The 24,307-nt window shown below is 41.4% G+C and overlaps 1 protein-coding gene across 7 annotated transcripts in view; it reads right to left on the reverse strand.

Annotated features, from left to right (window-relative positions):
- Positions 1 to 21,189, reverse strand: part of CEMIP2 (cell migration inducing hyaluronidase 2) — an 82,525-nt gene extending 61,336 nt beyond the window's left edge. For 4 of the 7 annotated variants that reach the window (XM_047767763.1, XM_047767767.1, XM_047767768.1 and 1 more), the window contains exons 1-2: positions 19,931 to 20,068; positions 2,979 to 3,321 (exon numbers count right to left, since the gene is read on the reverse strand). In XM_047767763.1, coding sequence (XP_047623719.1) covers positions 2,979 to 3,309 — 331 coding nt within the window. In that variant the 5' untranslated portion in view covers positions 3,310 to 3,321; positions 19,931 to 20,068. Of the gene's footprint in view, positions 1 to 2,978; positions 3,322 to 10,365; positions 10,544 to 19,679; positions 19,808 to 19,930; positions 20,069 to 21,103 lie in introns of those variants that run through there. The other 3 variants (XM_047767765.1, XM_047767764.1, XM_047767766.1) reach the window with 3 other exon arrangements.
- Between the last annotated feature and the right edge of the window lie 3,118 nt (positions 21,190 to 24,307).

Raw genomic sequence — 24,307 nt, forward strand, 5'->3', positions numbered from 1 at the left:
TCACACTAGACCTAGATCCCCAAGAAGTGGATACTATTTAAATAAAAGGAGTATGAAGGAGAGATAAGGACACTAGTGATGCAAATACCCTTTGCCATCCAAGTCCACTTGGTTGCTCAGTTAGAATAGCAAGGTGCAGCCTATATTTAAACTAAGCAAAAGTAGGAATGGACAAATATGCTTGGGAATCACATGAAGGTAGAAGGTGTGTGTTGGGGGATAATGTGAGAAAAATTAGAAATACTGGGTACGTCACAAAGATACAGTTTTTTATGGAAAGGAAATTTTGATTCCTCATTTTGAACTTACGTCACACTAATGCAAACATTTCTTTCTTTTTTTTTTTTTGTCTTTTTGCCATTTCTTGGGCCACTCCCGCGGCATATGGAGGTTCCCAGGCTAGGGGTCTAATCGGAGATGTAGCTGCCAGCCTACGCCAGAGCCACAGCGATGTGGGATCTGAGCCACATCTGCGACTCACGGCAACGCCGGATCATTAACCCACTGAGCAAGGGCAGGTATCGAACCCGCAACCTCATGGTTCTTAGATTCGTTAACCACTGTGCCACGACAGGAACTCCCGCACACATTTATTTTTAAGCATTCATGTTGGCTTATGCTTTCTCTTTGAAGTGATAATAACCACTACAATTAAAATTAGTGCCACTAATCAAGTCCTTAGCAATTATTTCATGGAATTAATTTTTCTCCTAGCAGTTTCATAATCACTGATTTTTTTTTTTTTTTGCTTTTTTTAGGGCCACACCCATGGCATATGGAGGTTCCCAGGCTAGGGGTGGAATGGAAGCTATAGCTGCCAGTCTATATCACAGCCACAGCAACACCAGATCCAAGCCAAGTCTGCAACCTACCTGACAGCTCACAGCAAAAACCAGATCCTTAATCCACTGAGCAAGGCCAGGGATTGAAACTGCATCCTCATGGATACTAATCAGGTTCATTACTGCTGAACCACAACGGGAACTCCTCTGATATTTAATTCTGACACGTCGGTGACCATCACTACCATACTAAGAATAATCCTTAAACTCTTCTTCCCACCGAAGAAACAAGAAAACTCTTGCATTTTTTTTCTGACTTAATTTTGAGGATTTCTTGAACTTTTTCTTCTATCTCCCTAATTTCCCATAAAACATTTAGCTGGAATGTCTATGATGTTGTATTACAAGCAAATGTAGGCCCACGTAACAAGAACTGTAACCAGCTAGAGAAGGAAATCCAGTTTTTTGAGATCTAGAATCTATTCTAATAATGACACAATTCTTTTTAATCATTTATAATTATTCCCCAAGAAAGCATGCATCATTAGAACCGTCACCAACGATTCCAGTCTGTTTCCTTCTAATAAAGTACACTTAATGAGAAAATCTGTAGTCTGCAGAAAGCATCGAAAAATAGCTTAGCCAGCCCCACCTTCTCAGCTACCTTCTTGCTGAGTACAAGATGCATTATCAAAGTTACATAACAGCAATAACCACAGTAAGGCTGATCTTGAAATACTGCAGCATACCAGGTCTTTCCACTGATATTCTGCCCTTATAATACCAAAATGTGAAACTAAAAAATGTTGACTCAAGGAACCACATCAGCAATTCTATGTCTTTGCTGAAATATGAAAACATCAATTAAAGCCACAGATTTCAATTATGATTTCCCACAGTCTGGCATCCTTTTATTGAAGATTACTTGGAAAGAATGAATCAACAGCCATGAACTTGGTTATTCTGGTGGAAAAAGAGAGAAAGTCAATGCTGTGTCCAATGGAAAGCAATGTTGCAAGCACTTTATGTGGTCTACTGGTTTGGCCAACAAAGATGCTGATATGCGAAGTTCCTTTGTGGCACAGTGAGTTAAGGATCTGGCATTGTCACAGCTGTGGTGCAAGTTGGAAGTACAACGTAGGTTTGATCCCTGGGTTGGGAACTTCTACATGCCGCAGGTGCAGCCAAACAAACAAACAAAAAGATGTTGATATGAACATCTCTCTTACTTCAGGTCTATTTTCTCAGAGGTATTGCTATTACCTCCCCACCAAAAACATAGTCTATAAGATCCCTAAACCACCCATGAAATCTAAACAAACTAATATTTCTAAGTTTTATAAATCATACAATGCTTCCCAAATATTATAGCCATTTAAGGAGGCACTAATTCAATATAAATCTGTTGCAGACTACTAAAAAAATTCAGACCACTACAGTGCCCAATCCAGGGGGCCTGAGTTTTTTCTCTGCTTCTCCCACAGCCCTGAGCCCTTTGATTTTCAGAGGGATGGATGGCATCTATTATGAGGCCATTCTTTGTTGGTACTACATTGAGGGTGACTGACAATTAACTTCCCCAAATCATTCAAAGCATTGCTATATAACCAACTTGAAGAGCAAAGGCCATTTAAGAAATTAAAATCTCCCCTAAATGATATTTAACTATCAAGAAATGAGTGATTTTTAGACAAGTGTATCAAAACTTGCTTTTAGAATTCTCTTTCTGGCCAGTTTCAAATGGCAGAACACAAAACTTAATCATTTTCTTTTTGTTTGTTTTTCAATTAAATGTACTTTATCACTACATTTAGTAATTTTTATTACTAAAAACTTTTGGTGATCTGAAAATCTTACCTACCATGAAAGATGAACTGCACTACCATAAGATTTCAATAAAGCTTATTAAAATTACTATTTTGAAAACAAATGCTTCAAGAAGGACAAAGTAGCAGAACGGAAAGGGAGAGCAATTCTTTAATTTTATTATTTCCAGTGAATTCCTTTAATTGTTCTCACTCATAAGAAGCTACATTTCATATTATCTAGCTACATATTAGTTAACTAAAGCCAAGTTAAGATAATAAAAGATTTTTTAGAATTTTATTCTACTATTTCTTTCCCTTCTTTCTTTTCCTTGAATGTGTTCTGTATGCACACATGCATCTACACACACAAATATATATACACACTTACCATCTGGAGCATATTTTGAGGATATTCCTAAAATGACTGCAAGTGCAACAAAAAATGAAAAGCTAGTAATAGCAAAGCAAATGAAAGTATTTTTGTGCCTCTTCTGCTTTTGGCTTTCTCTCTGGGCTTGCTGTTCCTCAGAAGAGAAAGCAAAGGTGGCCCGGGCTTCCTGTCTGATGGAGGTAAATTTGGCTGAAGCTTGGCTCTTTGGAGGAGGAGGGGGTCGCAGTGGGACAACCTTCCCAGGAACATAGCCAGATGAGCGATGGCTGCTTCCATTCTGAGGTTGTAGGAAAGCAGGGGGGTGTCCCCTGGAATCAGTGGCACGCATGATACACTGTCACTGTGAAAAGAAGAAAGAAAAAAAAACAAAAACCAAGGCTCAGAAATGTGAGAACTATGGCTTTTTTTTCAGTATTTTTCATTGTGGTAAAATATACATAACATAAAACTGACCATTTTAACTTTTTTTTTTTTCCCCTTTTAGGGCCACACCCAAGGCATATGGAGATTCCCAGGCGAGGGGTCGAATTGAAGCTACAGCTGCCAGCCTACACCACAACCACAGCAGCGCAGGATCCAAGCCTCATCTGCAATCTACACCACAGCACACGGCAAAGCCAGATCCTTAACCCACTGAGGAAGACCAGGGAATGAACCCACAGCCTCATGGTACCTAGGCAGATTTGTTTCTGCTGTGCCACAACAGGAACTCCCATTTTAACCATTTTTAAGTATAATTCAGTGGCATTAAGCACATTCATACTGTTGCATACCATCACAACCTTTCATTTCCAGAATATTTACAGAAACTCTACAGCCATTACGCCATTTATTCTCACTTCTCCTTTTTCTCTAGTCCCTAGTAACCACAGTAATGACTTTTTGAAAGTATCAAGTCAGCTTACATCCTGATATAATAAACTGTGTCAACAATCACCTTCACTAATCATCTTCTAATACCATTTTTCCTCCACTCTGAACATTATTTATCGCTAACCTTAATGCCCACCACCACACTCCAAACAATTAAGTCAGAAGCCAAGCATCTGCACCTTCTAAATGCTCAAGTTTTTCTAATGAGCATCCAGGTTGAGAGCCACTGTTCTATGGCAACTGTTCTCAATTCTGCAGAAGAATCACTAGGGAAGCTTTTTAAAAATGTAGATTCCTAGGCTCTCAACCCCAGTGATTCTGGCTCAGCAGAAAGAGGGCCACCAAAGATTTTACATTTTTAAAACATAGCATGGTGATACCGAAGCAGGTAGTTATACATTGAGTATCATTCCTATAAGCTCCTCAAATTGAAGTTAAAATCCATGTGTCAAATGAGGACCACAAGGTGGCCCTAACAAGTTCTAATAGGCAAGCATGCATGTTTGCATGTCTAATTTCTCCACTAGATTTATCTTGTAGTAAAGCAACTTAACTGTTTTTAACATGTTATCATTTGAGCATAGACTATGAATTCATTTAGTGAGAAAGCTTAAAGTCATCTCTTTAATCCTCAAATTTTGTTTAAAAAATAGTAGGCATTCAATTATTATGGTTAAGATGATTTTTAAAAATAGCTAACATTCATAGAAGACTTACTGGTGGTAGGCCTGTTCTAAACATTATGTGTGTTAATTCATCCAATACATTTAATATGACAAATCTATGAGTAAGTGCCATTATCTCCATTTTGCACAGGAGAAAACTGAAGACTACAAAAGTCAATTTAGCTAGTTTACAGAAAACCAGGACTTGAACCCAAGAATTTTGACTCTAGAGTTCAGGCTCTTAAAAGTTACACTAATGTGCCTTTCAAAACAATTAAGAGGCAAAAATTTCAAAGCATCAATTCTGCAAGTTACACAAGGGTGTAACTAGCTCTGTGTTGAGTCTAAAAAGACACCTTAATATTCTTACGACTACTTCATGCAGAAACTTACCAGACTATATACATGGTTCTTTCTTATCTTAGAGGCAGTGACACAAAAAAAGGACAGTCCTTTTTACCTTCTATAATTTTATAATATGCATTTATGGAGTTCCCGTCATGGCTCAGGGGAAACAAATCTGACCAGCATCCATGAGGATGCAGGTTTCGACCCCTGGCCTCACTCAGTGGGTTAAGGATCTTGTTGTGATGTAAGTTGTAGATGCAGTTCAGATCTGGTGTTGCTGTGGCCGTGGTGTAGGCCGGCAGCTAGAGCCCTGATTCAAGCCCTAGCCTGGGAACCTCCATATGTCGTGGGTGCGGCCCTAAAATAAAAAGAGACAACAAAATACGCATTTATAAGTTTTTTGAATAAAAGAGTAAGTTTTGAATGAAACTTTACTCTGTAACTTTGCCAAATGAAAGAAAGAGGGGGAGTCTAGGAGGCAAGGAAAGAGAAAAAGAAGGAGGAAGGAAGGAGGGAGGGGAGAGAAAGAAAGAAAGAAAGAAACAAACAAACAAAGGAAGGATGGAGGGAAGTAGAAGCTGGGGAAGAAGTGCTATGTACTTTAATGTTCTTATTGCAACAACTGTGGGTAAATAAGAAACATAATGTTCATTACTTCCCTCCTTAACAACTGCAGCATCTCAGAGTCACCTGACTTCATTCAATAATCTTATAATTAATCCCCCTCATTTCCGCCAAAACAACTAAAAGGGTACCTCCAAACTGCTCTAAACTACAGCAAATATGTTAAACACAAAACATAACCAATAAAGAAGCCACAAAATAAGTGTTCCCAGCACCTAAATGACCTGGGAATTAATGAGAACAGAAAGGGCATCTACTCGGGAACTGATGCTGATTTTACATGGGGCAAAGAACATTCTCAGAATCAGTGTGTCTGTCAAAAACACTCAGGGGTTTGATTTCTGAACAAAAGTAATTATTTAGATGAAGCTTAAGCTCCATGATAAAGAGAAAACAACATGATTCAAGGTGCTATAGATGAAACTGCCGCATGTGCCAAGCAGCAGAATGAAATAATGGACACATCCTGCTGGAACAAATGAGAGAGTATAACAAAGACCCCTTTATGATCATCTATTAACAAAGAAAGGACTAAACTAGATATTCTAGAGTGCCAGGCTCACCAGAGTGAGAGGGAAATCATACTATAATCCCCTCTGAAAGAGAGCGGGAATCTTTTGTTTGAGGCTGCAATCATCTGATACTTCATTGTTTCAGGGTGAGAAAGGTTGTTATTACTTAACAGGCTGGAGGCCGCTTTTGTGGGAGATAATGTCTCCAGATGTACCCACAACAAAATAAAAGGCACTGAGAGGTGAAATGAAGTCACCATCCCACTGGGTAAAATTCTTGTCTTCACAGTCACAAAATAGTAGCCTAACATGAAAATTCAGATGGCATCTGCCACAAACATGGTCAATAAATCAAAAATAACCATGGTTGTGTTTTCCCCATGAACCTTCTGCAAAACCATATTTTCTTTATATTCTATTAGCTCTATTTCACTGAAAAAACATGAAAATGCATAAACAGCAAATACAAGTATTATTTTCCCAAGTAATACATTGTTGCAACTATCCACTACAATAAATTCACAAGAAAATAATCATATTATATGCAGATATTCCTCTCAATTTTTTATGATTTTTGAATCTATATGATACAAATACACTGTCTTAGGACTTCACTTTACATTTATGAGTTTGCTTTAGGAGTAGTATTATGAATCAATTACTTTAAAATATATTGATTGCCAGGCATAGATTTAAATTATTCATGGGAAAAACTGACATTCACTCATTCAATAAGCAATTGTGGGAATGGTGGTAGGGGGCTATGGGGGATCAAGACAAAAGATTTAACACATTCCCAAGAAACGCAACTTCTAAATTCAGTTTTTAATCACTTGCTTCAAAGAAAAGTGAAACTGACCAAGGAAATAGATTTCCAGGTTGTTTAATCTGTAAGGTTAACACTTGTAGCATTAGTTTCAGTTTGGTGTTCTGAGAACAAAAGAGAGCCCTAAATAGAGGAAAGAGGATGAAGACTCTCCTCTGGTTTTCAAAACTTTAAGGCCAGCAGTAGGTACCATTTTAAAATTTTTACTACAGACTGAAGTTTTTACTTAACACAGTGGTTTTCGTTTTCCTTTTTTTTTTTTTTTTTCTTTTTTTTTTAGGGCCGCACTCAAGGCATATATGGAGGTTTCCAGGCTAGGGGTCCAACAGGAGCTACAGCTGCCAGCCTACGCCACAGCCACAGCAACTTGGGATCCGAGCTGCATCTTTGACCTACACTGCAACGCCAGAACTGTAACCCACTGAGTGAGGCCAGGGATCAAACCCACAACCTCATGGTTACTAGTTGGATTCGTTTCTGCTGTGCCACAACAGGAACTCCAATACACTGTTAATTTGTTTACATTATCTGTCCTTTTTAAAAGGTTTTGTTTTTAGAGGGAAGCACATAGTATACAGAAGGAACACACTAGTGTTTTGAGATATATATAAATGTATACACACACGCACACACACATGTGTGTTTTGTTTTGTTGTTGTTGTTTTTTAATGGCTGCACCTACAGCATATGGAAGTTCCCAGGCCAGGGGTCGAACTGGAGCTGCAGCTGCAGGCCTCTGCCATAGCCATAGCCATATTGGACCCAAGCTGCATCTGTGACCCATGTCATAGCTTGTAACAACACTAGATCCTTAACTCACTGAGCAAGGCCAGGGATGGAACCTACATCCTCACAAAGACAATGGCAGGTCCTTAACCTGCTGAACAAAGAAAGGATCTCCTTTTTTTTTTTCCTTTGTTTGTGCCCATGGCATGTTGAAGTTCCCAGGCTAGGAATCAAACCCTCACCACAGCAGTGACCCAAGGGGCTGCAGTAGACGCCGGATCCTCAACTTACTATGCCACAAGAGAGAATCCCAAGTTATAGTTTAAGAGTTATTACAAACTGTGCTAAACCACTAAACACAGACAGATAATCCAAAATGAGGGATAAAGTGTCATTCATATTGAATTTGGAAATACATTCTACAGAAGTTTTAAAGCATTATTTTTGCTTTTTAGATGTTTCTTGAAATAATTATCTTGTGAGTATGTATGTCCTGGATGATTTAAAAAAAAACTAGTAGCCCAGATGATTTAGTAATAATTAAAAAATAAAATTACACAATAAAAAATTAACAAGAAATTTAGGCAAAATTTAAAATAATGAAAGGAATTACTAAAAATATAAAAACATGATATAAACTTAAAGACATACATGCCAAAAAAAGGATATACATGCAAATGCTGAAAAAAGGGAAGTATTCAAAACCCAGTATTTTTGTCAAATTTTCAGTTGCCCTCAGAGAAAAAAAAACTTAAAATTTTGCTTTTTTTTTCTTTTTTGCCACTCCACAGCACATGGAGTTCCCAGGCCAGGCCAGGGATCATATCTGAGCCACAGTTGTGACCTAGGCCGAAGCTGTGGCAACACCAGATCCTTAGCCCACTGTGCTGGGGTGGGGATTGAACCTGCATCCCAGCACTCCAAAGATGTCCCTGATCCCATTACACCACAGTGGCTATTATTTTAGTCCTGAGGTTATTTTAAATAAAATTCTTCTCTTGGATAAAAAGAGTGTGTAACTTCGAATGGTAACTGTGAGAGGGATTTACAGTTGGTAGGAGCATTCAATTAATTTATTTGATTATAAATTTAATAAGTAATCACACAAAGTAACTTATTTTGAAATGTCAATAACATTAAAGGAGATCATAGTTGTTGGGTTTTTTTTTTTTAAAAAAAAAAGAGAGACATGATTTTAAGAAAATTGAGATATTCTCATATAAAATATTCAAATACTGTGCTATCTCATCCACAAAGCCTTCTCAGGACTCCACAATAAGTTTCCTGCCTGTTCTTCCCTATAGTATATTTAAAATTCTAATTGAAGAGTTCTCTTGTGGTACAGTAGGTTATGGATCCAGTGTTGTCACTGCAGCAGCTCAGGTCACTGTTGAGGCATGGGTGTGAACCCATGGAATTTCCACATGCCATGGGACCAGCCAAAAAACAAAACAAAACAAAACAAAACCCTCCTATTGAATCTCCTTGTTTTCTGCCTTATATTTCAGTTAATGTACATATATGTTCATCTCCTGCAACTGACCAGAAGCCTCTTGAGAGCAAGGACAACATCTTATCCATTCTGGCATCCTAATAGGACCTTACACATAGTAGGAGCTCTATAAGTGCTTACTGAACCTAGAACTTACTGCTTCTCCCCTCCCCACTCCATCTCACACACACTCACACACACACACACACACACACACACACACACACACTCCAGATTCCCAAATTGGAATCTCCTATTTACTCCTTTTTCAACATCCTTGAGGCTCTGCGAAATTTGTCTAATCTCTATATTAGTGGCTCTACTTTGGGAAAATTGAGAATATTTACTACAAGCAAAAAAAGTCAATGCATTAATTTTTACAATATACAATCCTAATATGCAATCTAGTAGGTGAATAAAAGGTATTATTAACAACTGCAAATAGGAATTCTAAAAATAAAGAACAGCAAACCATCTAGACAAGTTTAACCTCTCACTATATTTTGTCAGTTTTAATCACACACTATGAGATGTAGTAGGTACACAGGAAAAAGGAAACATTCAATTCTTTATACTGTTATGCTGGCAGCCAATATATGCTGTGATCAAAGGACAAGTCTTCTCAATACAGAGATAGCAGCAATTAATCCAAGACTCTCTAACAGCTCTATAAAAGAGATGCGTTTTCATTTTCTTTCTACTGCTGAGATGCTCAAACAGAAGACTAATTGCCTACCATAAGTGCTCATCATTTACACAGTGGTTGGGGACACTTACCCTGTAGTCCACAAGATTACCCAGCCCCTCCAACCTAGTGCAGAGGGGTCCCATAGCCCAGTGATATGCCATAAATACCGGCCCCCATCATACTGAACACCTAATGAAAATGCAATACTTCTGACTCACTTAAGTTCTTTCAAATCCTGCCTAACTTGATATGAAAACTTATTTTTGAATGGAAAATTCATGTTTATAGGAACAGTCAGTAAGCTGGCATGATCTTGTCAAGTTTATCCTTCTTTGATCAAGGACATAATTCTTGAAACACTAGCCAATCTAAAAGTCAGTTCTACAAGTTATAGTCTTTACTTTCCAAGAATTTCAGTACAACTGGCCAAAATCTGCCTGAGGAAACTTTTAATTTTATTAAGCTCTTGCTTGGCAGGTCTTTGTAACACACTGACTGGTATGCACATTGACTGGTCACAGCAAAAAGTAAAATATTTCAAGAAAGAGGGGTGTTCATGAATTATCATGAAAACAAATGATTAATGTTTATAATTACTGGTAACTGTGACCTATTAAAAATTTTAATCACCTTCTAAACAGCCTTGAATTTTCAATTAATGGTTCCAACCGCCAATCTCTCCAATCAACCTCCAATCAAAAGACAATTTCTTTTGTCTAGAAAAAGACAAAGAGTAACATCAAATGAAAGAATAAGGAACTGAGGCACTTTAATTCTATTCTTCTACCTTCATTCTCCACGGTTAATTTAGGCATATATGATGAATGATATACTCAAAAGTTAAGCTGCTATTATATACAAATGCTAATATACACTTGACTTTTAGTTTGGCACCATTTATCATTCATACAATGTCCTCCCACAAAAGGAAATAACTCTCCCAATACACACTAACTCTGTTACACTACAATATAGAAAAATTATAAGGAATATTTCAAATGTATAGTCATAAAAAGACTAAATATACTAAAAAAAAAACTTTTTTTTTTTACCACTAAGGATTTGAGTTGGAATCATTATTTAAAGTTAGAAGATTTTTTTTTTTCCTGCTTATAAATTCACTTTTCAGTTAGGCCATACTCTCTTTGCTGGAAAACTATAGTCGGGAAACATTAAATCTCTGGAAAACAAAAATTAACTAAAAATACTAAGATTTTGCTTACATGGAAAACAACAAAACAGTATGTGCTCATGGATTTGAATTTAAGGAATTCAGATTGGCAAATTAGCTACAATTTCTCTAAAGTGGATATATCCTCAGCATAATAGATTGGATTCCCCTGTTAAAATACGGATCCCTCAAAACAGAGTATTTATTTATAATATCTAATGTCCAAAATAAACTTTAAAGTAGGAAAGAGTTCACTAGGTTAAGTGGCTTTTAAGAAATAATTCAATTCAATATTTTACTCCTCTCATTTATGCAAGGTATAGAAGGCAGATGTCTGATTTTTTTGCCACCCAATACACTCATTAATTCTGTCTTTTATCCAATCTATTACCATGTCCATGAAAAGCAATGCTTGACCCTAAAGCAAAGATGGCTGATAGAGCGCAAAGGCTGAAGAACATTATCCCAGGCAACAAAAGAGAAGCAAAAGGGGAAAAAATACAGATCTATAGACCAAGAGGGATAGAAAGGGTGACAATGAAGACTATCTAACACTCCGAGCCCAATAAAAAATAAAATTAAAAAAGAGCAAAGTACCTAGGCCACCAGGTAGACATAAAGAACTAAAGGATAAACAAATGGATGTGGGAAAATTAAAATCATTAAAATCAGCTCACTGGGGGGAAAAAAAGGATAAACAAAACTGGAAGATGACTATTCTTTAACTTGGACAATTGGAGAGAGAAGGAGAGGGTCATTTTACCTTTCAGTCTTCTGCTCTTCACTCCTGTTTCCTTTCGATTATTATTCCTCCGACTCCTTTTCCTCCTTAATTCTTTCTACTAAAAAGCTGTTCCCCTTTCTCCTCTCCCTCTCAAGAGTCCTTAGACCATCCCCCTTCGCCCTTGTTTCCCACGGGCTGTGTCCTGCCAGAGAGACTCTGAACCTGCTGACAGTGACGGATGGCTGTACACAGGCACACAATGGCAGACGCAGACATGTCATCAGCCTTGCAGCTGGCCTTCAAAAGAAAGAACCAAAGCCTAAGTCTGACCTGAGGGAGGCTGATTTAATTAGGGTCATAGTAAAGGGCAGAGCTGCTTGTGGGCTGCATTCTTTGCGGATCGTCAGCGACAAAGCTTTAAGCTACTTCTCAAGCAGAAAAATTCCAGCAAGTTACGTTGGTAAAATGTTGAAAGTTGGGAAAAGAAAAGACAACAGAAATGTGTTTGATATGTAAGTATAGACATACCAAAAGTTTATGATGCAGTGATATACAGACATCAAAATGCAATGACAATAGGAAACATATAACGAGTGTGTTTTGACATGCCTTTCAAACTAAGAAATACTCCAGATGAAAAATGAAATACCCAGACTGAAGTAATCCAGGCTACTCAATCTAGCATCAAGCCAAGTTTCTATTAATAGTGGGCCAGGAACAGAATACACATGTATGATTTCCTTTACCTACAACACATAGCCTATTTTTAATACAATATATTTAAGAGAAAAGCCTTATCAAAGAGGGAACATGTTCAGGCTTGGCACTGCTTATGAGCCAGATTTTGCAAGATGATGGGGACCTTGTGGTAAAAAAATATACATGATCTCTACCTTCAAGGAGCTCATAGCCTAGTGTTGGGGTGGGCTGGGTCAGGAGAGAACATGGGTAAACAAGAAATTACAATACAAGTTGGGGTAAAGGCACTGGGCTAGTGTGTCTAAAGAAGCGATAGCCTGAGTTTAGTAAATCCCAAACTTACTTATCCAAACATATACCATTAGACTACTACTCATAGCTTCCTCTGTGTGTGTGAACTAAAACCTACTTCTGCCCTTAAAATGACAACACACTGTCCAACAGCAACCAACATGGGGAGAAAACAACAAACCCATGATGTTTTTCATATTCTCTGGCAGGTGTCATGCAGATGAGTTCCTAGCCAAAATAAAAAACAATCACAGTCCCTGTCCTCCTAAGGCTTGTGAAACCCAGGCCTCCCCAGGCCTCCAGTCTCCTCGACATTCATTAAACTCAAGGGTATCAAGAGTTAAACAAGCAATTTTTCAGCCCCAGAGCAGAGGCTGGACTTTGCACGGCTGGAATAGGGACAGAATACCGTCTACTACAGCAGCAGGACAGGCAAATAGGGGCTGAGTGATGAGCTCAAGTGCTATAAGCACAAAGAAGGAGCAAAAAGAAATACTTTAAGGCTAAAGCCAAGCTCAGATGACATGGTAACCAGGCAGATGAGGAAAGTTATGCATGAGCTGACCATATCCTGTGAAGAGTGGCCATATGGTAAGGACGGTCAGGGTCTAAATCAGCACCAACACTTGGGAAAGCAGCAATTAACATTCATCAAAAGATGTCATTGAGCTCCCTTTTGGTGCAGTGGGTTAAGGATCCAGCATTGTCACTGCAGTAACTCAGATCACTGCCATGGTGCAGCCTGAGAACTTCCACATGCAATGGGCATGGCCGAAAAAAATTTCATGTAGATAAGACGATTCAGGAGTTCCCATCATGGCTCAGCCATTAGTGAACCTGACTATCATCCATGAGGACAGTGGGTTAAAGAGCCAGCATTGCTAAGAGCTGTGGTATAGGTCGCAGACACAGCTCGGATCCCTTGTTGCTGTGGCTCTGGCATAGGCTAGCAGCTACAGCCCCGATTCGCCCCTAGCTCAGAACCTCCATATGCTGTGGGTGCAGTCCTACAAAGACAAAAAGACCAAAAAAATAAATAAATAAAATAAGACAATTCATCTCTCATTTGGCCTTTTCAGCTATACCGTCATATATAGCCTACCTCCTACCAAACTGCTAGTGTCTCAACATTACCAGCACTTCATTCTGTCTGAGTTTGGCACTGGATGGCTAGAGAATGGCTATCACCAAGTATCTATTGAATAATTAAAGCCATATCTTTTGCATTAATGAAATATAATTATTTTTAGCCATGCTCATGGCATGCAGAAGTTTCTGGGCCAAGGATCAAACTGGAGCCACAGAAGTGACAATGCCAAATTCTCAACTGAGAGGCCACCAGGGAACTCCAGTATAATATTTTTTAAATCTGCATACAAAGTTGATTTTGTACTGGTGACACTTTTGGTAATAAAAACAATGTTATGTGGTTTGTTTGTTTTTCTTAACCACAATTTTTTTCTTTCTTGGCCACCGGGGCATATGGAGTTCCCAGGCCAGGGATCAGATCTGAGTTGCAGTATCAACCTGTGACCAGCTACAGCAACGCTAGATCCTTTAACCCACTGTGCTGTGCCACGCCAGGGATCAAACCTGCATCCCAGCACTCCAGAGACGGCATCAATCCCATTGTGCCACAGCAGGAACTTCTTATCCGTAATTTGTAAAGAATGACCCATTTTTCTCATTCTTTCTGAAACAGGAATTAGACATTTGTCCTCGTGATAAACTTAAGCTTCCCACTCCCTAAACTATTGGTAATTAATTTTCCAACCTCACTGTATGTTTAAACACACACACACACAACTTATTCATTCTTTAGGGAAATGAGTCACCATTAACAGAGACCATTATGATAAGAGAAGGCTAACAGTCTCCAAGTACAAGCCAATAGTAATTAGGCAAGAGCCTTCAAATCAATAATTTCACTCTTCAGAGAGACTGAGTAACCAGACATGACCAGGAAATCTAGTTTGCAGTGAATAGGCATATGTTCTGGGATACTTACATCAAACTCAGAGTCAATGAGGACAAATCTTTTCTTGGTTGTTCAATGTGGATTGTCTTAAACCGCAACCCTTTCCAAGCAACAACAAGTTTCCAGTCGCACTTCTATGCAATGTTAAAGTCATTTGTGGAGTTCCCATCGTGGCACAGTGGTTAATGAATCTGACTAGGAACCATGAGGTTGCGGGTTTGATCCCTGGCCTTGCTTAGTGGGTTAAGGATCCAGCATTGCCATGAGCTGTGATGTAGGTCGCAGACGCGGCTCTGGATCCCGAGTTGCTGTGGCTCTGGCGTAGGCCGGAGGCTACAGCTCCGATTAGACCCCTAGCCTGGGAACTTCCATATGCCATGGGAAGTGGCCCTAGAAAAGGCAAAAAGACAAAAAATAATAATAAATAAATAAAAATAAAGTCATTTGTAAAATACATTAAAGGGAACACTACCACAAGCTCTCCTAGGCTAACTTTTCATAAAATAAAATCTCATCAAATATTGCCAAATTTTTACTTATAGTCCAAACTAAGCTAGAGCTCTGATAAAATAAATGTAAAACGTTTATCACTTGTCACTCTGCAATGAAAATAAAAATTTCGTTCAAGTCTGGTTAGTCTAATAACAATCTCAGAGCAGATTTGCCTACTAGATCAAAGGACCGATTTGTTGGGAGACAGCAGTTCTGTGTTTTAAGTCATACACAGCTTTGAGTCTGCTTCATTTTTTGTAAAGAGACATTTTAATAAAGACTCTTTGCCTCATACATCTTTGTATCATTCACAGCAAGTCGCTCAGTGCCTTGTACATCTTAGGAATGCAATAAAATATTTGTTGAACATAGTTTCCTAACAATCAGCGTTAAAGGCTTCCCAAAACAAGTACAGAGAAAACAAAAGAATATGAAAGTCAGTTTCTAATATGCTTTTATCATATGATTCACAACACAAATCTGAATAACGTTTTCAGGAATTTGTTTCTTTTAAAAAATGTGCACTTTGACAATATGTTAAATTGGTACACTATTTCTAGAAAATGCAAGCTAACATTATTTTTACACTTAGTTCCTTATTTGACAAATTTATTACAAGTAGCTCCACCCCACCCTGTGCACCCTATCAAGATGATTCTCGAAACATAAGGTATAGTGTCTGCCTTAAACTTGGGTGCAAGAGGTTTCTAAGTCCACATGCAAATTGTTTCATGCTAAAACATTAAAATAACTAACTTGCTAACAAAGCCAAATAGCAAATTAGAGTATACTGGAGAAAAAAAAAATCCTGGCTGGAAATAGGGACAAAGGGGTTCTTGTCCCTACTCAGCCATTAATTTACTACATGACCTTACCTAATTAGTTAGCCTCTCTGGGTCTCAACTTCCTCGTTTTAATATTATTTTTGAAGCCCATTCAAACTAAGATTCAGCATGTATAATTATCCTAAAGTCTGATTTATAGTCATATCACCATTCCTCCCCCCAAAAAGTCACATTTAACATGGCAGTTTTAAATACCTCAGTATGGATTTCTATCAAAGGCAATTTATTAAAATGTCAAATGAGCTTAAGTCCATTTCAAGTGAAGAATTAAAGGCAAGATATTAAAGCAAGTATTGCTTACAGATTCAAGTTTCACCTAGACAGCAGCTGCTGCTATTGAGAGCACAGCTTTCTTTAACAATGTGGTTGAAAATTATACCTCTTTACAAATGGAGAAAACCATTAAGGGTGATTTTCATGGTCTCAAAAACGCAGATGCATAGCTTTTCTTGTCCTTTTTCCTTTTCTACATTCATCTTGTTAGGATCAAGGAAAGCAGAAGGGCTAGCCTGACTTTGGAAGCAGGAAGAAGAGTATAGAAGTTAGAGCACAGACACAGACAAGCCCCTCTCAACTGATGTACTGTACCAGAGAGCCCATCCTTCTAATTAGTGTTCGCAACCCAAATGCCATGAAAAGATTTCCTGTGGCTGAGATGAAGATGCCTGAACAAGACATGCCATGCTATTATGACAACGACGGAAGACTTGCACTCAAGATGGGATTCAGAACGCTCTGGAAAAGGCCAGTGAAATCTGTAGCTGAGACCAATTAGACTAAGTTACAAATTCTATCTATTTATAGTTTTTAAAAAGAACGTATTTTGGAGTTCCCTGGTGGCTCAGCTGGCTAAGGATTCAACATTGTCACCGAAAGCTGTGAGGGTCACTTCTGTGGCACCAGTTCGATTCCTGGCCCAGGAACTTTCGCATGTCATGGGTGTGGCCAAAAATAAAATAAAATAATGTATTTTTAAAGCACCAAACAGTACTAGCTTGTATGGTACTTTGTTACGTACACAGCAAATTAAAGTTAATCCTCAAAGGATTCCACTAAGTCATTTTACAAATGAAGAAACCATGTGTGAAGAATCAGGGGATTTGCCAATAGCAAATGGTTAACAATTGTGAGAACCTTGTTTTAAATTCCATTCTGACTTCAAGTCCTCCAATCTTTATATTTCTTTTTTTTGTTTTGTTTTGTTTTTTGTCTTTTGTCTTTTGTCCTTTTAGGGCTGCACCTGCAGCATATGGAGGTTACCAGGCTAGGGGTCTAATCGGAGCTACAGCTGCTGGCCTACGCCAGAGCCACAACACCAGATCTGAGCCGAGTCTGCGACCTACACCACAGCTCACAGCAACACCGGATCCTTAACCCACTGAGCGAGGCCAGGGATCAAACTGGAAACCTCATGGTTCCTAGTCGGATTTGTTTCTGCTGAGCCACAATGGGAACTCTCAATCTTTATATTTCAAAATGGTACCTCTGACAACAGTTTTCAGTCCTTACTATTTTGTCTGATTTAGTAAATTTTGTTTTTCACTAAATGGCTTCCCCATTCCAGGCCCAATCTGATCTTTCCCTGGGTTCTTAAAGCATTCTGTGCATAGTTCTCCAACCAGGACTTCTAATTGTTCATTTCCTTTTGTCCCTGAATAGACTGATTTCTTCAACAGCAGAGATTGTTCTATCTTTCTTTACAGATCAAAGCCACCACACAGATAATCTTTGCTCCTTGTGACCTCCCAAGTTTCAACCACTCTATCCAATTCCCTCTCTCTACCAGAAAGAACATTCCACAAAGGGAGTGGCAATCAGATTGCTTCTAGACAGCCTGACATAGAACAGGTGACTAATAATTGTAAGCTAAAAGGATGGTGGATGGGTGGATAATGTGATACTCAAATATTTTATAGCACTTTACAAGGTATATATTTACATATATACCAGGAGAGTCTAAAATGGTTAATTTGATAATGATCATTTAAATTTTCTCTTTCTGACATGTGATTCTTCATTCCTAATTTCAGAAACTTGCCCAGAGGCACACAGTTCATAAACAGTAACTTTTCAACTTGAGAAATGGCCCAAAAGACTACTTTACTCTCTTGCTTTGTTTCTCTTCGTTTCCAAGTTAGCTATTCGACAACAGGCTTGATTATGTCTATTAGAACATGAATGAGGCGCTGTCCCATTCTGGTTTCCTGTTGTAAAATGTGAGACTTTTGAAAATTTGTCGGTTACAGGCCACATCAAGAAAGGAGACTTTACTCATACAATTAGCTGAAACAAGGGAAATCTAAACAAGTACCATTTAAGAATTTACTGATTTAATTTTCCTGTCCACACACACAGTGTCCACTCCCCTACTTTCGCACTCATCCACAGACTATTAAGTGAAACAGGTGTTGACTCAATTCACTTCTAACCTTACTTTTCTGGGCCTGTAAACATATCCAGGTAAAACAGCATCAAGTGGACTGCACTGAAAACCCCAAGACAAGACTTCCACACACACTGATCCTATAGTGTAGGTATACAGAAAGCTGGAGAAGTGATTTTAATGTAAAGGATAAAGCACCAGAAGGTGCTGCCAATGTTGACTGAGAAGAGGAAGTGCACTATCTTCTGCTTTGCCCTGCAATGCAAACTCAAAAGAGCCCTCTGAATAGCTAATCAAAGGCACAACCAAAGTATGATGCCCAAGTCAATTTTGAAAATAGCAAGTTTTCTTCAAGGGTCAAACATTAAGAGCTCCATTCTAGCCAACCAAAAAGCCATAAGGCTAAATATTTTAGATGCATTTGTTTTGTAAATGGAGTCATTTCCAATAGGTAAGCCTGGCTACTTCGAGGATTCAGGCCTCCTGAGCTCAGGTGAAACCTCCCTCCATCCCCCTTCCTCTAAGTGTTTCTCACTTTGTACAGAAAGGAGCTCAGGAAGATAGCATCTGCATACCCTCGACACATCCAGTTATGCAACATTGCACCACGTTGTCAACACCGAAAGAAGGGGAGTGAATATAAGCCAGTGAGTAGCTCGTGTGCGGAATGAAAGTTCTTAAAATTATTAAGCGCTCTATCCTTAACCCCTACTGCTGATGAAAGGAGACATATATCAAAGTCTGTTTTCCTAACCTAATGAGGAGAATTTAAGTGAGCAGTTTCCGCTCCACAGGAAACCTGGTGACACAAATCAATCCTCTGCAGAGAGCATCCAGGGACATCAGAACCTTGGTTTTATTACAAGGGGGTGTAACAACCAGCATTAACTGCAGCACTTAAGGGTCCTCACAGAGCGGGACCCCCTTTCTTTGCCAAGACTTCTCAACTCTGCAGAGGAAAGCTGGAAGTGGGGGATACAGTGCTAAGCCTTTCCCCAGCTCCAAAGAAAGGTGCATGGGATTTTAACGAGTCGCCTTACCTTAACTAACAGAAATTGGGGGGGGGGACAGCAGGGGGAGCACCAACCCAGGGGAATAGAGACAAAGATCACCCCAAAGGCATAGGCGCGCGCGCACTGAGGCCAAAACTATGCAATGCACATTCCACCAACTTTTCACTGTAGTTGGCTTCCTGTGGGGTTTATTCCCCCAAGCTAACCCTCTCCAGAAAGTTTAAGGCTGTTCACACCGACTTTCAAAGGTCCATTGTTTCCATCCCCGTAAAAGTAATGAAAAGAGAGAGGGAGAGAAAGAAATCAAGACTTGGTTCCCAAAGACCCTTTCTTACGGAGAGGACTTACTCCGGAGGAGTTTTGTTACTCCTAATCCAAAGAGGGGAAGGCGACCCGCGGGGGGAGCGCAGGAGGGTGCTGTGCGGGGCAGGAGGAAGTTTGCCGTTTCTATAGGAATGCCCAAATGCCTGACTGCCAGGAGCCGGAAAGCCGGGAAGGTGCGGAGGACCACGGTGCGCGTCCTCGCAGTGGCCCCCAGCGGCTGCCAGGGAAGCGGGGGGCGGGGAGTGGGGTTAGCCAGTGACCCCATTGCTTCTTACCTTCCCCTCCCCCGCTTAGCGTCGGCTAATTCAGGTGCCTACACAGCAGTCCAAAGCGACGGAGCTGAGCTCCTGGCGTCCCCAAGTCCAGATCTTCTCTCCATGGCCAGAGAGCCCTTCCAGCACCGTCGCCCGCCGCCGCTGCCGCCGCCGCCGCCGCTGCTGCTTTTACGCAACTGGCAGCCGCAGTCTCTGCCTGGAGGTGAAACCCTCTCCTCCCGGGAATGACGCGCACTTCCCTCTGCCTCCGCCTCCTCCTCCTCCAGCCCGGAGCCTCGGGGGCAAGGGCCTCGGCTCGGGCTCTTCCCCGAGCAGCCGCTGTTTCTCCTTTCCGTCCCCTCGGGAAGGAAGAGGAGGAGAATCGTGGCCCGAGCAGCAGGGCCAGAGCGTCCCCGCGACAATGGGGAAGGGGCGGCAGCACGGGTCAGAACTGGGTCCCTGGGAGTCGCGCTTGTCTCTGGTCGGCGGGCGCCGCGGCTCGCTAGGGTCGCGCTCAGCCTCCGCCAGCCAGACAAGCGGCCCGGCTCGGCTGGGCCGAAGGCTGGGGATTGGCCGGGCGGGCGGGGGAGACGAAGAAGGCGGAGGGAGAGGAGGAGACTGCAGCCGGAGGAGGCGGTGGCCGCGCAAGGCTCCTCCCGCTGCTAGAGCTCTGCGCCAGAAGCGGACACTAGGGCTCAGCGCCTCTCGCTGTGGCGCCCAGGAACAGCACCCGACCGCACAGCTGCCAAAGCAAGCCCAACGAACGAGCCTCGCTGTGACTGCAGCTGCTAGAGGTATCCCGCAGCGCGTACCCGGCCTGACGGAACGTGAGCCTGCGCTTCCATTACCTTCGGAGTTCAGGCGGATCCTTCGCACCCATCACCTCCCAGCTGAGCCCTGAACCTCAGCTTCTCAGCTGAGCTTGACTGTACACCTCCATCACCTCCCGGCTGAGCGTGACACTGCACCCCAACACTCACAGCTGAGCCTGACATTTCGCCGCCCATCACTCTAAGGCTGAGGTAGGCATTACAACCCCATCACCTCCCGGCTGAGCCCACATCTGAAGGCTGAACTGGACATGCCCCTTCATCGCTCCTGGCTAAGCCAAGCTCCCCACCAGCATCCCCAAAGGGACTTCCACAACTCGTGAAAAATTTCTGAGTTCGGCCACTGCATCACGGCTGCCCCCACCTGGCCAGTCACAGGCGCTAGTTTCTTGGCCTCTTCTGGACTTAGCTTGCTCTCGGACTCGGGACCGCAACATAGAGCGGTCCCCGCATCCCACTCTCACACCAGAATAAATATACACCTACGTCTCCCCACGCCCCCTGCCGCGCCACTCTGGAGTGGCTGCCACTTGAAGGAGTGGCGCTGAAAGCCACTCCCTGGCCCGCCCCAACACCGAGGGACCTAAGGATGCCTGAGCCGCCGGGGCTACAATAGCCCGGGCAGCCGTCACAACTGGAGTTGCACTCACCCAGGCAAGTCTTGATTCCCGCTGAGGGCGCGGCCGGGACTTGATCAGTCAGACCCATGAGGTTCCAGGCTAGCGACAGCAGCAGGACTGCCAAATCCAGGCTGTCGTCATCTACCACTTAATTCGGAATTGAAAGTTTTGCCGCTAGGGAACTCTTTCAGTGAATACTGTGCAGATTCTCCATCCTTTTAATAAAAACTCAGTCATGTAACCATGGTACACCCAGCAGGCGGGAAGGGGAATTCCCTATTTCGAGGGTTTGGGTTCTGGATTTTATTGGAATATACGTTTCTAAATCTTTGCTGATAAAATTCCCCTGGAGCACTTCGAAAATTTTGGATTCACACACCTCCACCACGTACTGGATTAAGAGGTGCGGGGAATATGAAAGTTTGAGAAACAATGCTAGAGTGCATCTTGGAATTAAATAAAACCTTGAGGGGAAAATGCCTCTAAAATAGCAACTCGGTCTAGTGCTGAGACCTTAATGAAACCACCCAACTCTGGGAGTCACTGTCCCTTCTGGGAGAGGGAGGAAGTTTCTTAAAATAACCCCGATGGTTTTGAATTATAAACTGGGGAGAACAAAAGACTACTTAGTAGTCTTAAGGCAAAATGTCCAGGATCATGCCTTGTAAAGATAGGGCAGGAACTGTGCCACCCTATGTGGTAGGCTAAAAATTAGCCCCCCAAAGATGCCACAGCCTAAGCACTAGAACCTAGAAATGTCCCCTTATACAGAAACAGGATCTTTGCAGATTAAAGATTTGAGTTGAGATTACCCCGGGTCCTCAGAGTGGCCCTAGCTGTAGTCTCATGTATCCTAATAAGGAAGGCAGGGAGGAAAAGGCAATGTGACCATGAAGGCAGGGATTGGAGTGATGTAGTCCCAAATCAAGGAATGCCAGAAGCCACCAGAAGCTGGAAGAGGCAAAGAAGGATTTTTGCCCTAGAGCTTCCAGAGGGAGAGAGTCCTGCTTACACCTTGATTTCAGACTTCTGGCTTCCAGGAGCCTGAGAGAATAAATTTATGTTGTCTTAAGTCACCAAGTTTGGGGTAATGTGTTACAGCAGCCACAGGAAACAAATATATCCTGTGATTTCTGCAGTGCCAACTTTATGTTAAAATGCCCATTTTCTGAATCTTTATTATGTGTCAGGCACTTTGCTTAGAGTTGAGACATTTCATATAACCCTTCCAAAAATTACTATTCCAATTTTAGAGATGAGGACACTGGGACTGAGGAAGTTTAAGGAGCCTGTCAAGTTCACACAGGAGCCTGTTGGAATTAAGTCTGCCAAAAATTCAAACATCAAAAAGAACAATTAAAATTTCACAAACTATTTTAATGAAAGTTTTGGTTTTAAAGAGGACTTCCTTCCATAACCCATATCTATTGCCAAAACCAAAGAAAATGGAAATTGATAGTAGGGAAGGCTTCACCTGTAAGGGGAGGGCAGGGAATGTAGGGGAACTCTCTGTACCTTCTGCTTTTTGTTTGCGAAACTAATACTGCTCTAAACAAAGTCTATTAACAGAAAAGGGGTGGGGAGGGAGATTGAATCTTTGTGTAGCCTGCCTTTGAGAATTGTATAAACTTTTGTTCTTAGATATTAGATATTTATCTAGAACATGAAGAATCAAAGATCCTTTAAAAAAAAAAAAAGAGGCAGATGGTTTTTGGAAACTAACGTGAAAGGAAGTGACAAAGGAGAAAAAACAAAGTGAGAGGTCACCAAATGGAACTGAGGTTGCCACTGATTGGGTTCCCAGGGAAGCAGGCTCTGAGACAGAGTGCAGAGATGGTCATTAAGAAACGCCTGTGGAGGGAGGTACAGGAAGCAGGATGGAACATAGGGAGAAATTGAACTTCAGTGTAAACCCAACAACAGCCTCGGCTGACTTCCCCTAGAGGCTCTGCAGCTAGCATGACCCATGAGAGGTATTGGGCCTACACAGCTGGGGCTTTATATAGCCTTCTGAATCAGTCATTGGACATGGTACATCCTGGGAAGTGGCATGATCTTGGGAAGATGACTCAGCTGCTAAAGCAATCCCTGAGAGGGTCAGCTGTCAACAGCATTCAGAGCTGGGCAGCATGTCTTCCCTTGAAAGCAGATCTGTCTGGTGAACTCCATATCACCCACTTACACGGGATGTGACAACTTCACCATTGTGCTGTCCTATCCATAGAAAGAGGGAAAGCCCCAGGATAAACAGGATGCTCACATGATGTTTATTGATTCCTAGTGGTGGCAGTGCTCACGATCTTTTCTTTTCTTTTCTTTTGTCTTTTTGCCATTTCTTGGGCCGCTCCCGTGGCATATGGAGGGTCCCAGGCTAGGGGTAAATCAGAGCTGTAGATGCCAGCCTACAGCCAGAGCCACAGTAATGCAGGATCCGAGCCGCGTCTGCAACCTACACTGCAGCTCACGGCAACACTGATCCCTAACCCACAGAGCAAGGCCAGGGATCGAACCCACAACCTCATGGTTCCTAGTGGGATTCATTAACCACTAAGCCACAACGGGAACGCCAGTGCTCACAATCTTGAGGCAGGACAGCACACTGGTTAAGACTTGAAGCCCTTTGGTCAGACTGCCTGGATTAGAAGCAAGGCGCATAGCTCACTTGCTATATAACTTTAAACAAGATGCCTCTATGCCTCAGTTTCTTCATTTAAAAATAAGAATAACAGGAGTTCTCTTGTGGTGCAGTGGGTTGAGGATCTGGCATTGCCACTGCAGCAACTTGGCTCACTTCTGTGGTGTGGGTTTGATCCCTGGCCTGGGAACTTCCACATGCCATGGACACAGCAAATAAATAATTAATTAAAAATAAAATAATAAGAATACCTAGCCCAAAGAGAATTAAATATGGCAACGCTCTAAGGCGCTTGGCTGCACACCTCATGAGT

The sequence above is a fragment of the Phacochoerus africanus genome, chromosome 2 (genome assembly GCF_016906955.1).
Source record: "Phacochoerus africanus isolate WHEZ1 chromosome 2, ROS_Pafr_v1, whole genome shotgun sequence".
NCBI classification, from domain to species: domain Eukaryota; kingdom Metazoa; phylum Chordata; class Mammalia; order Artiodactyla; family Suidae; genus Phacochoerus; species Phacochoerus africanus.